The following is a 15,212-nucleotide window of genomic DNA, read 5'->3' on the forward strand; positions in this document are numbered from 1 at the left end:
TGAAGGGTAGAGTGGTGAATGTGGGAGGAGGAGTGGCAGACACTTCAAACAAATGACTGCTGATCATTGCTGATACACAAATATCATTATTCTTGCCAGGTTTTTTGGTATACACCTGCCAAGGGAATCAAATTACTTCAGATAAATAGTGTTTTGTTGTGGTGCTGCTTTTGTGACTCTCTTGTTTTATGATTTCAACTGTACAGTAATTTGACTTAAATGGAAATAATTAAATAAGTTGGAGGCAAGCAAGTTTTAAGAAGCATTCTTGCCATGAACTTAGAAAAGGGATGGGCACGTGTGCTTCTTACGTTGGTATAAACGTCTAATTTTAAAACTGGCTTTAAAAGGAATTTGAACTAATACTAGCTTTTCTGAAGGTTTTTCAGCTAAGCTGTTGCATTCTTCACTAGGGCTGCTACAGCTATACCAAAGTAAGGATGAACTGCAGTATTGATGAAAGGAGTTTCTAAGCTTAAGTATAATGTTCTGAGACAGCTGCTAGCAGTAGAGAATTTTGACATTGTGCTTCATCTATTATCTTGTAAACAGTGAGTGTTCAGGTGAGACTTTGGAGACCTGTGCTCTTCAAATTACACTCTTGGTATAGTTGCTATCTGTGGGGCAAATGCGCACTGAACAATGGGGGGTCGGGCTGTCTCAGGGGCTCTGCACTGAGGACAGAATTTGTGCCGTAGTGTCTGGTTTTCAGCAGTCACTGGTGGGTGGTAGCTGGAGCGCTCCCAGTTACTGCTTGGCAAAGCGCCTCCATACAGCAGTTGTCCTACTGCACCTCCAGGGGGGGAAGCATGAGGATGACTGACAACCGCTTACAAAGTTAGCAACACTTTAGACTCCACTTTTCAATTTTAACTTGATCTGGTTTTCAGTTGTAACTTAATCTGTCATAGTTTGAATGTGGCATATTTATCTCTGACTTCTAGGTCCCCTTGGAGAACGGGTGTGTTTTGATCATAAAGTAGGGTGCTAAGTAGAATAGAAATACTGGGTACTGTTTGCAGAGACATTTTGTGAAATATTAAAAATGTGAAAGGTATCTTTTGAATTTAGGTACGTATAGCATTAGAGCAGTATACAGCTTACCTATCCAAGACTGTCAGTGTGACAATGAGATGTTTCATTAATGGCTTTGCAGTAGCAACTTGAAATAGCGTGAAAATCCAGAGGGCTTCAGGATTACTTTTTCGTTTTGAATCAGTATATCCTTAATGGAAACCCATAGCAACAGTAAGGCCTTTCAGTCATTAAACTATTCTTTAGGCATTCTGTGAAGTCTGTAAACTTTTGGACATGAATTTAGCCTGTCTGGACATCTAATTTACTTTGCAATGCAGGTTGAATAAGAGAGTTAGAATTTTTATTACGTACCTGTTTTCAATATGTCTGTTTGATTCTTGGATCTCATAGGAATCCGTCAACTGCATTCTATCAAGCGTTCCATTTCAACAAGTTACGCGAGTCAAAGACCTTCTGGGATAGGTATGAATGCTTAAGTATGGAATGCATACGTGCTGAGGTATGCATGAACAGCTTTGCTCTATGCAAGTTTCTCGTCATTTTTGTTTGCACAGAACTGCTGCTTATGTTTAAAACTTCATATTGGGCTTCTGCAGCCTGAAGGTCTGAAAGCAGTCACGGAAGTGACGTCTTCCTACTGAAACTTAAAACTAAATACGTCTAAAATATATTACATGACGTTTTTTTTTTCTCCTACCATTATGCATGTATCATACATAATGTGTAAGCTGAAAGTTTAAATATTTACACTAAAATATTTACAGCTTCCTTATCCAAAAAAAGGAAACTCTTTGGCATTGTGGCTTGAGTCGTATATCAGAAAACAAGTTGTGAAAATATTGTATTCAAACACGTTTTTGGCAAAGTTAAAATCTTCTGGTCTCAAAAACAGGAAAGGAAGCTTTCTGGCTTGCTTTCATTCTGGAGCTAGATGGGGAACAAATATGAACTGTGAGAAGATACGAGGACAAAGTAAACCTACCTACTAAGTTAGCATTGAACTCATGGCGAGAAACTGCAATGAAGTGCAACACAGTCATATCTGTTATGGATATGACTTGTCAGAGGTGCATTACTAATTCATCAGTAGCTGCAAACTGTTTCTTTCCTGCACTTTAATGATTTTGAAGGGTGTTTTTTTTTTTGTCAGCATTAAGTTGAAGTCCTAGTGATTGTATGACTTCATGCCTTGTGATGCGCTGGCTTGTCACAATACTTCTGCTTAGCAAGCTCTGTAGAAGCTACTGAAGTATTGATAACTATTTCATCATTATACTGGCTGTGTTTGACTTGAGAGGCTTTTCGACTTGCAAAGCTTAACTGAATCCTGTAAAGTTTGCTTGGCAATAATTTGTATACCATACAACACTGGTGGTTAAAAGTAATATTAATGCATCCTGCTTTTGGGTTTTTTTTTTCTGAAGTGCTAGCATTAGGTTAAGTTTCAAAAGCACATCTTCCTTTTCTAGCAGAAACTTGTACAAATTTGCATTTTTGCTTTAAGCTCCGAATGATGCCACTTCCCTGTATTTATGGGATGGAGTTGGTATTTAGGTTCCAAGGACTTCATTATTTAACAGAAATAAACTTCAGGACCTTGAATGCAAATTTGGTAGTTAGACCAAAAACTCTCTTCAAGGTGTAGCCTTTGTCTGTTTCTCTATTTTCATGTCTCTTAACTTGAAATAATTCTTAAAATGAGGAAGCTGAATAAAAAAAACCCCTAAAATCAAACAATTAATGGTTAAGATTGAGGCTTCACAAATCTGAGGTTTATGTACAGTGTCTGAAGCACGTACTGGAAGCATGGGATATAGAAAAACATTAAATTCAGGTAGAAGAATGTAAATGGCTTCCTTTAAAAACAGTCTTGTGTTTTTGCTGTTTAACACTTTGTGGTAAAAACAAGAACTTGTAAAAATATAGAAGAATTTATCAGGATTGATGCAAGTTTTAAACATCTAATCTGTTCAAATTCCAAAGTCTTTGACAGGGTTTAGCAGGTTTTGCATTTATAACCCAGTTATTAGATTTTTCTTAAGAACACGTTACGTAGTTTTGTTCAGCTAGATGACTGAAACTGAAAAGCTTTCAACAGTAAACTTCCCATGAAAACCTAACGGAGGGAAACGTCAAGGACAAAGCTGGTAAAGCTGGTTGTAGGGTCTCTTCCCAGGGTGGGGGGCCGTGGAGCCCTGTCCGGGGGGCTGGTGGCAGCAGGACAGGAGGCTGGCTGTGCCCTGGCAGCTCCGCCTGGCCTGGGCAGGAGGGGATCTGCTGTCAGGCCTGAGTGGTTTGGTAACAGGTACAGGGGTTTTCTTGTGATCTCCAGTTTGTGAAAGAGAAATCTCTGCCGTGAAAACAATAAGCTCATAATTTCCTCAGAATCCCTTTGTTTCCCCATCCCAAAATGTGGGAGTTAACACACTGCAAAACATAAGGATCTTAAGCCTGTTGGCAGTAAACACTTTAATTACATTTTGCATCTCCTTCAGAAGTAATTTGTGAACCTCAGGGCTTGAATTTAGTGTAAACATAATAGAAAATCTTCCTGTGTAATTTCAGTATTTTTTCCTAACAAATACAGACTATTCTCCTATGAGCAGACATCTCTTGGGACCATTTGAAGTCAGCAAAACTGACCACATGCTATTGCAATAGACAGTAAAAAAAATTGCTAAATTGCTCCAGTGAAATAGAGACTTGTTTATTTTTCAATAACACACCATGGCAGGGAAGAGTGCTGGTAACAATCGAGCCATTAAATATTAGTGAAATACTAGTTGTTGCTGACACCTTTGCAGGAAGCCTGCAAATGTTGTTCTGCATAGTGTTCACGTAGGTGTTGCTAAGGGCACAAGTCTCATGGGTCTTTCTCTTCAGCTGGTGTGGTTACCCAGAGGATTAAGAACAGGAATAATGGCTTCTTGGCATGTTCACATGGGTCTGGGTGACTGCTCTTCTGTGCCTGGTTTGCCTTTGTATGGTAATAGTCCCGTAGGAGCTTCAGTTGGGCTTGCCTAAAACATAGCATTGTTGGTAAACTTGAATTTAAATCAATAGGATTTATGTTTCCACTGCATTTTTGAGTGAAGCATTAAACCTTCATAATATAAATTAACCCATAAAATGTGGATTTTCTGACTACGTTAGCACTCAGATAAATGTATTCTAAGTGTTGCTGGTGAACATCTTTCTTCTTATGTAAATGTGATGAATTAGACTGCATCCCTTCACATGATGGATTTTGCCAAACCTCTAGTTCGCTATTCCATGCCTTTCTGTTAAATGAGATGCTCCTACTGGAGACAGGAGAAAGTCGAGAATTGCACATCTCCCACTTCTTGATTTTAGCCTTATCTGGAGGTTCTTTTTGGGGCGAAACTTTTCTGATTTGAAATTAAAAGTCTAAAACTCCATGTGAAATTTAAAAACTCTTAGGATGAGGCTGACATTTCATGTAGCACGCTGACCTAGTCAGTGTTGTGGTTAACATGTTTCTTCTTGATGCTTGCTTCTCATGGAAGTGGTGCGCAATGTGACTGTCTTCATGCATAGGGAAGAGTGTTTGGTTCATTAATATAACTCAAAACCTTACCAAAACTATGAAGGAGCCACATTTTTCTTTACTGTCAAAAAAAAAAACAACCCACAAACAAAACCCCAAACAACCAAACCAACAAATCCGAACCAATTAAACTCAACATCTTGGTTTTCCCCAGAAGTATCCTGTCTCTTATAGACCTCATGCATTGCTTCTAAGATGAGTTATGATGTTGTGTTAAACAACTGATTTTTCAGAGGTTCATGTAAAACTGAAGAAAATTTTTCTGTGGAAGTACTTTTCTTTTTGGTGGAGGAGTGTAAGTAGACTTGCAGGGAAAGCCAGGCATCAGCTGGTAATCACAAGGCTCTGAATTCACTGCCTCAAACTTTCTTGTGTTCTCACATTGCTTTGCAAAGAAAAATGATGAAAATCTGAAATACTTGCATAGATACTCTTTCAAGGCTGGGTAATAGATTGTATTGGGAAGCTGTCATTGTAAAATCTCATAATTGGATGGAGGCTAATTAAACATGCCTTAATAGTTTCAAGAATAGACAAGGTTTCTCTGGATGGACTAAATAGCTCAACTGGTGGTAAGATATGAAGGGTAGTGGTTTAAATCACTACAAGTCCTCGTAAATGAGTAAACAAATGAGGGGAAAGAATAAATTAACGCACTTACTGTTTTGGTTTTTAGTTCACTTGCAAGGAAAACAAATGTGGGAACGTTTCAGGGTACCTTACTGTTCCTTCCAGAAAGGTTGCTTGATGATTTGATTTCAAGCAGTAACAACGAAAGAGCTGAAAGGGCTAGGGGAGATCACCTGGTTCAGGGACGTCTGTCTGAGACTGTGATGTGCAACATCTCTTCTTTGTGGTCTGTTCTGCGGGCAGTCTTTTCCAGACTTGAAGAATTAGCAATGTTGAGTGGTAGATTTTATGTATCTAAAAGCATGAGCTAAATAGTACAGTAATTCTTGATGCTAAAATTTAGAAGAAATGTCAAGAGCACGAAAAAGCAAGAAAACTCGTGCATTCTGGCAGTCTTTTGAGGGGTGCTGCTAAGAAATTCCTTGGGAAAGTAGTATGCAGGTAATCAGGAATACAGCTGAATACAGAATATGTATTTTGTTACTGACTAAAAAAACCTGAATCTTCAAAATTAGTTTATATCATATGGTGAGTCGGATTTGCAGTCTCATTTAAATGTGAAACGCTATTGCCTAGTCTAGTACTTGACAGTGCCAAAGTAGGGCTGTTTATAACTCTCATTCCTAATGCATCCAATGTTGGCATAAAGCACACATTGTACTGAGGACTGTGGAATCTCTAAAAATGAAACACTATGTTCTTTTTTTAAGCATACAGAGTGAATTAAGCTGCAGATACCTTTATTTTGAAGTTTGATTCCAAGTCTTTCTACCTAGCTTTTGAAGTGAATTTGGAAGTCGAGAACATGTCTCTTAAAAGGATGATAGGTATATCAAAGATATTAATGGTGAAAACACCAAGCTGAGTACAGTGGCGCTTGTTGAATTCACCATTGAAATAGAACTTGATGCGTACCAATGTGAGGTGATGTTGAAGGTTAATTTTTCTTCCAGCCGTTAGCAAGTTAAAATTAAGACATTAACCTTTTTTGCTGTCTTATGATCCCCTCATCCTCAATTTTTCTATTAGTCACTTATTTTTTTCACTTTCCTTTTCTGTGAACAGTGTTGTTCAAGTTTTGGAATAGTAAGTAAGCCTTCTTCAACTGCAGAATCATGCTTTACAAAGAACACTTGTTTGATGATGACGCAATATCTGTATTTTCGGTGAAGCTGTACACTGCTAAGTGTTGTTCTAACAGGGCTACCAAACACTTTTTTAAATAATATAGCTTGTTGATGATGCTGAAACATCTTTCCAATAATATCTTACCATACTCTTGGGATCCCATGTCTCCATAGGAAACGTTTTTGCAGCAATGAAGTCAGAATTATACCCAGGCTTTTAAGAATGCATTATGGAAAGTGTGATCGCTGCATATTGTGCAACAGGCATTAGAAATTAGATTTGCACTTGGAGTTACCACTTGTCTTCCGACTTTCTTAATCCGTATGTACCTGATTGTCCAAGACACTTCTCTCACTTTGTTTGCAAGACATTTGAAACAAAAAAAATACAGTGCTATTCTTGAGTTGTAGGCATATAGGAGAAATAGTCCTAAAATAAAACATAAAGAATTTCGAGGTGCAAGCTGTAAGTATTTGATAGAACATTTGTTTCAAACACTGCATACCTGATAGTGAGCTATAGCTAAGCAGTGTTATTAGCAGTCAAAATCTAGTTTTCCCATTCGTCTTTCAAAGTAAAATATGAATAAATTACACTTAAGCCACTAAGATTTTTTTTTTTAAACAATCAAAATGAGGATTTCCCAGACTAAATAGGGTTCTGCTTATCTGGTGTGTAAGCGAAAAAAATGTTGGGTTTACCATCCATCTCTGGAAATGGTAAAACTGTACTTTGTAATCTTTGTTGGTTTTGATGATTATAAATCTTGATGGGCTTCAGAGTGATACTGGTATACCAAGATAAGCTCTTTTTGGTCCTTTACATAACCTTAACTTGGAGGTCCAAGTCAAGCTGAATTGTTCTCTGAATTACAGTGTGTACGTATGGTAGCTAGTTGGCGGCAAAGTCTCAGTTTGAGGGGGGCGTGGGAAGCTTGCAAAAAAGTTATGAAAGTCTTAAAAAAAAAAAAAAAAGAAAAAAAGCCTAACCATCTCTTCCAACCATCCTAAGTTACTTGATTGGATTTTTGCTCCTGTATTACAGCTTTGACAATAATTTCCAGAGTTCTGTAGCTCCTGGAACAAACAACTTTTTTGGTCTAAAAGTATGGCAAAGCAATTGGTCCTTTTTTGTAAGAGGTAAATAGTGTCTTTCCACTTCTAACTCGTGAATGTGCAAGTTGAGACATTGGATATACAGTGGATGGTGCACTCACAGAATGTATCAAACTCTTTCCAGTTATGACATCCAAAAAGCCTTACCTAACAGATTTTTTTTTTTCCCTGGCCTTTTCATAAGGACTGAATTGTATCTATAAATTTTATTCTGCAGCCATGGGATAAAATATTTTTATGCAAACTGGGATTTGATATCAACAGCCAAGGATCTGAGAAAAATATGAAATTTTAAGATTTGGCAGCATATTTGGACTATACCGTAAGAATAGCTGGCACTGGAGTACTTTGCTTCTGAGCGTCTCACAGGAGCTATTTGTTGTGGGAAGCACTATAAAATGAATAAAGGACAGACCCATATAGGAATGGTGCTATCATAAAATCTAGTTCTTGTATGCTTTTAGAAAGCAAAGTGACATACTGTGCTCAGGATAAAACAGCACCTGACTAACCGAAGGCTGCTCTGTCAGCGTGGAACTTCTCCTGGGGTGGTCTGCGTGGTCCTGGGCTCTGCCGAGCAGGATGGACATTGGGATTTGTGTGGGGAGCAGGTCTGCAATCCTGATGCAGTACTTTGATAGTAGTGCCAGCTGCTCTGGGGATAAGGGCAACAAGAATATACAAACAAATAAAAGTAGTGTATAAACTACTTCTGGCTTTCAGCACTCTGTTGTTAGCATCCCTTTTAAGTGTAAAAGATGGGTGGGAGAGCGATAGTTTCTCTGGCTGCGTTCAGATCACACATACGGGGAGGGCCAGTTCTTACATCCGTGATGGGAACGCTGCACTCATGTAAAAGGCAGGCGAGAACATGGAGCACAAGGTGTAGCATGGGAAAGGCGCTTCTGCAGCGTGTCCGGCAGGTACAGGGTAGCAGGTGGTGAAGGGGAAGGCTGCCTGTCTTCCACCTTGAGAGGCTTTTGCATGGAACTGATCGAATGCCTTAACTTTGAGAGGTGTAATGGGCTTCACTTTTTAAATAATCATACTGCAAAGTAGTTGAAATGGGAATAAAGGAACAAGTCCCAGTCTCAAATTTAACTAGAAAAGTGTTGACAAAAGATGTCTAATTACGTGGTGAAGGAGATCCCACTACAAAGTGTGCTGTTTGCTTTAACTTTGTTTGCTCCTCTTTATCTCTTCAGAGCTGCCTCACCTGACTTGTAGAGTGGTGTTCATGAATGGCTGTATCAGGGACAAGGAGCAGTCTCGGGGAGTTCAGTGACTCTTGAACGCAAACGTTTTAAACAGTTTCAGATAGATCTGAAACACGTTAATCCAAAATGGAAAAGAATATGTAACCTTGTCATGAATTATAAATACTTTTTATTCTAAGGAGGTTTATCATGAGTATGGCTTGAAAAAACCTTAGAAGACAGACACTGGAACAATTTTCTTATGAAATGAGTGTTTAGCACTTTTGCTTTAGGTTACAAGTTTTGTTCAGTTTAGAAGTAGAAGCTCTCACTCCCTCAGTCTAAAAAGCTGATTCCCTCTACTTGTAAATTCTTGGTGCTAGGCACTGACAATTCTTGTGAGACTTGTTGAAATGGATTTCTCTAAATAGCATCATATTCTTTGAACAGTTGAGCTTTGTTTCATGTATGTAACTAATACTGCTGATCGTAATGCCAATACTCATTTTACAAAGCCTTAAGTATTTTTTTCTTAACATTTGGTTTCAGTGAATATTACGTATTTTCAGGAAGGCGAGTTTCCAAGCATGACTGCAAACCTTGCATTTTTCCCTTACGTTAGCTTTTTTTAAATGTAGCTGCATGCTGCTGATAGCAGCGTCCGTCGCTGGGGCAGCATTATCAGCGGTTATCACTGGTGGGGCTGGTAAACAGTCCAAGCACCGCTGTCTTGTGTCAGACATGGAGCTGGGGGGTAAAATCGGACCACGGAGACGTAGTGTAGGAGGGCGGGGACGGAGAGTGCGGGACCAGCAGAGCCTGTGTGTGGATGCAGCGTGCTGTGGGTGCCTTCCTCGGCCGCAGACGGTGGTGCGGGGTGCCCACTCTGACCCCCTGGGCAGAGCGACAGCTCCTCTCACATGGAGAGATCGGAGTCTGCCCGAGAACAGGGACGCCACCCCCCCGAAATTCTGACTCCAGAGAGTGACGAGTGAGTGACTGGCTTGTGTTCAGGTATTGTGACTTGAAAACAGGCCAAAAATATTAAGGCCTGAATGGCCGTAACCGGGGATTTCAAGATGTAGTTCAACATCTTGTTTCGTGTAGTAAATACACATTCTTATAGCGAGAGCAGAGATGTTTTGTTGGGTTGTTCTGCACTAGTAAGTCTTTGGAACAAGACTGACCCTATCTGTAACCAGCCCATGCGTTTCTGAGATGTTAAACATGATACAGGGTGAATTTGTTGAAACCGAGTAAGCGCGCTCGTGGAGTTTGGGCTTTGGTCATGTCTTACTCTTCTGCTGACTGCTGCCACTTGGTTGCAGAGTTGTAAATACAGTGCTGATCCAGGTACTTATAAACTGGAAAGTAGTTTTTAAGTAAAGCCAGAGAACAAATATTGTAATAGGTTTTTTCTTCAATGCTTTATAAAAACAATTTAGCAAAAATAAAACTGAAATGAAGGACCCCATTAATATCCCCTGAATCCATTTTCCCCAGTGAAGAAAGCTGGAAAATGAGGCAAGGAATCAAAGTGGTTAATTTACTGTTTATTCTAATGCATTTTTCTGGTTATGGGTGTCATAAGCATAGCCTGAGGAATTATAAACTAAAGGAGCAGTGTCTCTCAAGAGCTCTAACAGCACTGGGTGATACCGTGTGTGCACGTGGGGAGGGAACCCCCATGATTGTGTACTGAATTACTGAACCTGTAGCTTTAGCCTCTCGGGGAAAGCATGTTCTAGGGATCCTGCAGGTGCCAATGGCTGCATAGTTTTAATTGAATGCTACAGAAATACTCACAAAGTTTTCTTCTTATATTTACAGTGCATCTGGTGCAAGTGTTGTTGCCATTGACAACAAAATAGAACAGGCAATGGTAAGTAAAAAATAAGTTGTTATTTCTAATAGGATTAGTGGTTCATCATGAAGCGTAAGTTTCCAGCTCTACCGTGTTTCTGTGAGTCTGTAACATCCCTGTATCAACCATTTCTGTGTCAACTACGGGGTGACCACAAACCAGGATTGCCTTTACTGTTGGCCCAGAAGTGTTCTTAAATTAATTTTGCTATGAATTTCTGTGAACAAGCTGATTGAACTTGAAGGGGTGCTGAAAATAAATAGCACATTTAAGTCTCTTACTTCAGCGAAGTTCACTACTTTTTCTTGTCACTTACGCTGTGCCACACTCGACATTTTTGTTATGTTTGATTTTCTTTTTTTCTTCTGCTGATTTAGAGGCTTTCTTATTTCTTGGTTTTCATACACCTCAGTGCTTGGGATTGTGCAACGCAGACTCAGAGCTTTAGAGCTGATGCTTTCATTCTGAGTAACTGGGCCGTAATTCTAGTCCTTGTCTTCAGGGTAACCGAGGTGACTAGAACTTAATGCCGAATGCTGGAAACAGCTTTTGATGCAAAGGCCACTCTACAGTGAATTCAAGAGCTAGGTTATTTGCTCTTGAAGGCTATTTATCCATATAATTTCAGTGACGGGTGCTTTAGTTTTCCAGGCTTACCACCTTAATTCAGTGAAAGCAGTAAAATAGTAAATTCTGGGGTTGGAGTGGAATGAAACTGTTCTTTCACTTGGTGTAACTGTTAACTGTGTTCTTCACAGGATCTAGTGAAAAGCCATTTGATGTATGCAGTAAGAGAAGAAGTGGAAGTCCTGAAGGAACAAATAAAAGAATTAGTTGAAAGAAACTCTTTACTTGAACGAGAAAACGCACTGTTAAAATCTCTTTCAAACAATGATCAGTTATCCCAACTTTCAACCCAACAGGCCAATCCTAGTAGCACTTCACAGGCGCAAACAGTGATAGCACAGCCCCCGCAGCCAACGCAACCTCCACAGCAGCCGAATGTCTCCTCAGCGTAAAGCTTCCCTGCCTCCTTTGAAAACAAAACAAAAACCCGAGAGCAGTCTGTCCTTGTGTGCCACTGATGTTCTTTCCACTTTATATGAAAGCGAGTAGCCATGCTTCTGTTGTGTGTTTGGCCTTTTCAGTATTAGACAATCGTTCTCCAAGAGCTGTCCCTCACGGGTATGTCATGAAGCGCAGTTGGTGTCCGCTACGTCATGGGTGCACAAGGGAGGTCGGAGGAGGAGTTATTCGTGCAACAAATGCGTTTGCTTGGTGTGCAGGAGTGAGGTCTTTTACGAGCTTTGGTGGCTCTCCAAGGTTTCCATTTCCCGTGGATTACTTTCAGCCTTGCTATCTGGTAAGAAGTAACAATTCATCTTAAGAGCCACTGTTCTTTCAATATAAGTAACATTTGCCTACATTAGTTTCATTTATTTGTTTTATTTATTACAGGGCTGCTATTTTCATAATGTACATGAACAATGTCACAGAACTTTTTTAATTTTTTTTTTTAATAAATGTATGTATCAGTAAAATGATAGATGGGATTGCATTTAATAGATAAAATGTTTAGGCAATAATTGAACAAAAGAATCCTGGCATATTTCTAACACTAATGGCAATTTACCCTTGGTATTTATTTACGGTAGTAAAGAATCCAGCTTGAATGTAAATTTTGTATAGAGTGTAAGTATGAAGACCATAGTGCATCTGTACAGGTAGTCACCAGTTATTGTGATATAATAAATAATTGATGGGCTATTTTGATGAAGAAAACTTTGCTCATTTCTGTTTCTACTTTCTAATAGAGAGAAATTGCCATGATTCCTCTGCTTTTTGACATTTCGTATAATTTTTTTTTTTGGGTGGGAATAAAAAGCTGTGAAATTGTTCAACCTACTTTGTAACCAAAGAAGCAAAGCTGTGTAATTGAGTTGTTTTTTTTTTTTATTTTATAATGCACATTCTTTATGTATTTTTATTTAGTGTTTTCTCATTCACAACTTTCTTTGCTGTCTAGCATGATCTGCATGACCTATAATCTTTGAACCACTTTCGTACCTCATGTTTTTATCCAGCACTCTTATTGTAATATGTAATAGTCTGTGAACAATGTCAAATAAAAAAGAAAGAACAGCTGGTGTCGGTGGAGCTGAGCTAGTGTGCTATGCACTAGTTGTTTAAAAAAAAATAAATGAAGTGAGCCATCTTTTGTTCATTTAAAATGGTGTTTTGAATTTCGTATGCAGAAAACGTTTTGTTACATTGCAGATTTTAATGTATTTAATAAATGCAACATGCAGATTAAGTGCAGTGTATACTGAGTATTTAAATTAAAAATGTACATTTCATAAATACAGTTTCAAGAGAGACCATCATTTGTGTAAACTAACACAGTGTGTCAAATTGATGTATAAATATATATATATATTTTAACACATTTTCTGAAATTAAACTGCAGTTTTGGTGAATTTTTTTGGCTGTAGATGTTGTTACAGTGTAACTAAATTCAGTAGAACTTTTTTCTTAAACTGGAGAAAGGTAAATTCAGTGAGCTAGTAATAGAATAATGCCAAAATTATAACTGCTTCTCTTGCAACAGAGTTTTTTTGTTTGTTCTAGGAAAAGCATAATTCTGATGCTGTCAGTGACCCTGTTGGTTTTGCACTGATACATATAAATTAACATTTGGCTGCGTGCTGGCGTGTTGAAACAGCTTGGTCTGTTAAAACCAAGCATTTACTACAGGAGCAAACGGCCCAGCCTGCCTTCCCAGTCGGGTGCCACAGGCGCAGCTCAGTCGTCACCCCTGGGTGCTGCAGTCCTGCTCACTCCGGAGCCTGTGCCTGCAAATGTTTGCTTCAATATCTTACCCTTGTATATGTATAACTCTCGTCAGGTTTATGTGTTAGGTAAAACAAAACAAAAGAAGCAACGCTGGAAACTGCAAGCTTTGGTGTCTTCAGGTCTCAAGGAAGCATCCTTGTCCTGTGTTCCAGAAATCAGAGCATCGCACCTTCCTGGTAAGCATCAGTTCACAGCACAGTTCAAAAAAGCCATGGGGGGAGTGTGTGTATATATGTGTGTGTATATATATATATAGAAAAGTACTCACTGAAGTAATACACTAAAATGATCTTCGTTTCAGTTGTAGATTCAGCTGTTGTTCTACAGGGCGGGTGTCAAGAGGATGGGCCAGACTTCTCAGTGGTGCCCAGCAACAGGACAAGGGGCAACGGGCACAAACTGGAACACAGGAAATTCTGTCTGAACATCATGAAAAAATTATTTACTTGGAGGGTGGCAGAGCACTGGCACAGGCTGCCCAGAGAGGTAGTGCAGTCTCCTTCTCTGGAGATACTCAAAACCCACCTGGACGCGTTCCTGTGCAACCTGCGCTGGGTGACCCTGCTCTGGCAGGGGGGTTGGCTGAGATGATCTCTGAAGGTCCCTTCCAACCCCGACCATTCTGTGATTTGGTGATTGGTGCTCTTGGCCTGCTACAAGCACGCGTGTATACTGCTGTAACTTCTTTAGGGAAACCATCATTGTGTGCAAATTGGAAAACAAAATATTTTAGTAGCTAAGTGTATCTCTTTCCCAGCAGTGATCAGTAGCTCGCTCCAGCTATACAGCAAGGATGTAGCTGGTAAAGTAAGTGAAAAGGGACAAATTGGGTGACTTCTGGGAACAGAAGTCCTTCAGATGAAGTTTATTTTTAAGGAGTGAAATAGAAAGACATTTGAAACATTAAGTTGTTAATGTCCTGCTGATGGTAGAAGTAGAGAATCAAGCCAATGAGAAGATAGTCCCAAGCACTTTGGCATTCCCGTGGAGCTGGTGTCTGTGCATTTCCTCTCCCTCTCGTGTGACGTTTGTGACCTTGGTGTGTGGGGACATCTCTGTGATCTCTGCTGCACAGCAACAGTTAGATCCACTTACACGCAGGTGGTCTGGAGAGGTTTTGCCTCTGAAAGAAAAAAGCATTTAGTAAATCTGCTGAAAATAGGGGATGAAACAAAGATTAAACTGTTCCTGTTAGAAATCCTTTGTTTGCTTTGCTCCACTCCTATCAGGCTTGGTTTTGGTTTTAGTTTTCTCCTAGCGGTAAGTTGTACGCTGCTCGAAATGCCAACTCAGCTTGCTGTGCAAGAACACTATAAAATGGCAGAAAAGGGTCCTTGAATTGCTGCGCTCTCATCCCGAGAATTGAGGCTGCTGCCGGGGGGCAGAAAGGAATAGCAGCTCCTCAGTGTGGGGAGATCATCTCAACGCTATTAAATGTTAGATTTCCGAGAGGGGGAAGAAAGGCTCATTGACAAACGATTGTGTTGCTGTCGGGCTGTATTGGCTGCTGCGCTGCTTTGTCTACCCGGTGTCTGTCAGCTTCCCGCGGCTGTAAAGCCTTTCTTTGTCCTTATGCGTGACGGCACCAGCGACGTCAATCAGCCGCCCCGCAGCGCTTGCGTGGCGTGAGGCTGGGGGACAGAGATCCCCGCTCCCCGTGCTCGGGGGTCTGGCTGGCGCTGTGCGTGGGCACAGGCAGCCATGCACGCTGCTTGGTGTCTGCTAATTGCTTTTGGATGCTTTTAATGACCGTGTTTTGGGAGCTGTGTGTGAAAGTGGGCTCTAAAGGTGTGATGCTGTCCCCTTTGGGCAGCAGTGCT

The 15,212-nt window shown here is 40.0% G+C and overlaps 1 protein-coding gene across 3 annotated transcripts in view; it reads left to right on the forward strand.

Annotated features, from left to right (window-relative positions):
• Positions 1 to 12,748, forward strand: part of TSC22D2 (TSC22 domain family member 2) — a 30,189-nt gene extending 17,441 nt beyond the window's left edge. Inside the window, exons 2-4 of one of the 3 annotated variants that reach the window (XM_074590162.1) lie at positions 1,429 to 1,500; positions 10,506 to 10,557; positions 11,298 to 12,748. In XM_074590162.1, the coding sequence (XP_074446263.1) occupies positions 1,429 to 1,500; positions 10,506 to 10,557; positions 11,298 to 11,558 (385 nt within the window). In that variant the 3' untranslated portion in view covers positions 11,559 to 12,748. The remainder of the gene's footprint in view (positions 1 to 1,428; positions 1,501 to 10,505; positions 10,558 to 11,297) is intronic. The other 2 variants (XM_074590161.1, XM_074590160.1) reach the window with 2 other exon arrangements.
• Positions 12,749 to 15,212: the final 2,464 nt, after the last annotated feature.

This window comes from Larus michahellis, chromosome 6, assembly GCF_964199755.1.
Source record: "Larus michahellis chromosome 6, bLarMic1.1, whole genome shotgun sequence".
Taxonomy (NCBI): domain Eukaryota; kingdom Metazoa; phylum Chordata; class Aves; order Charadriiformes; family Laridae; genus Larus; species Larus michahellis.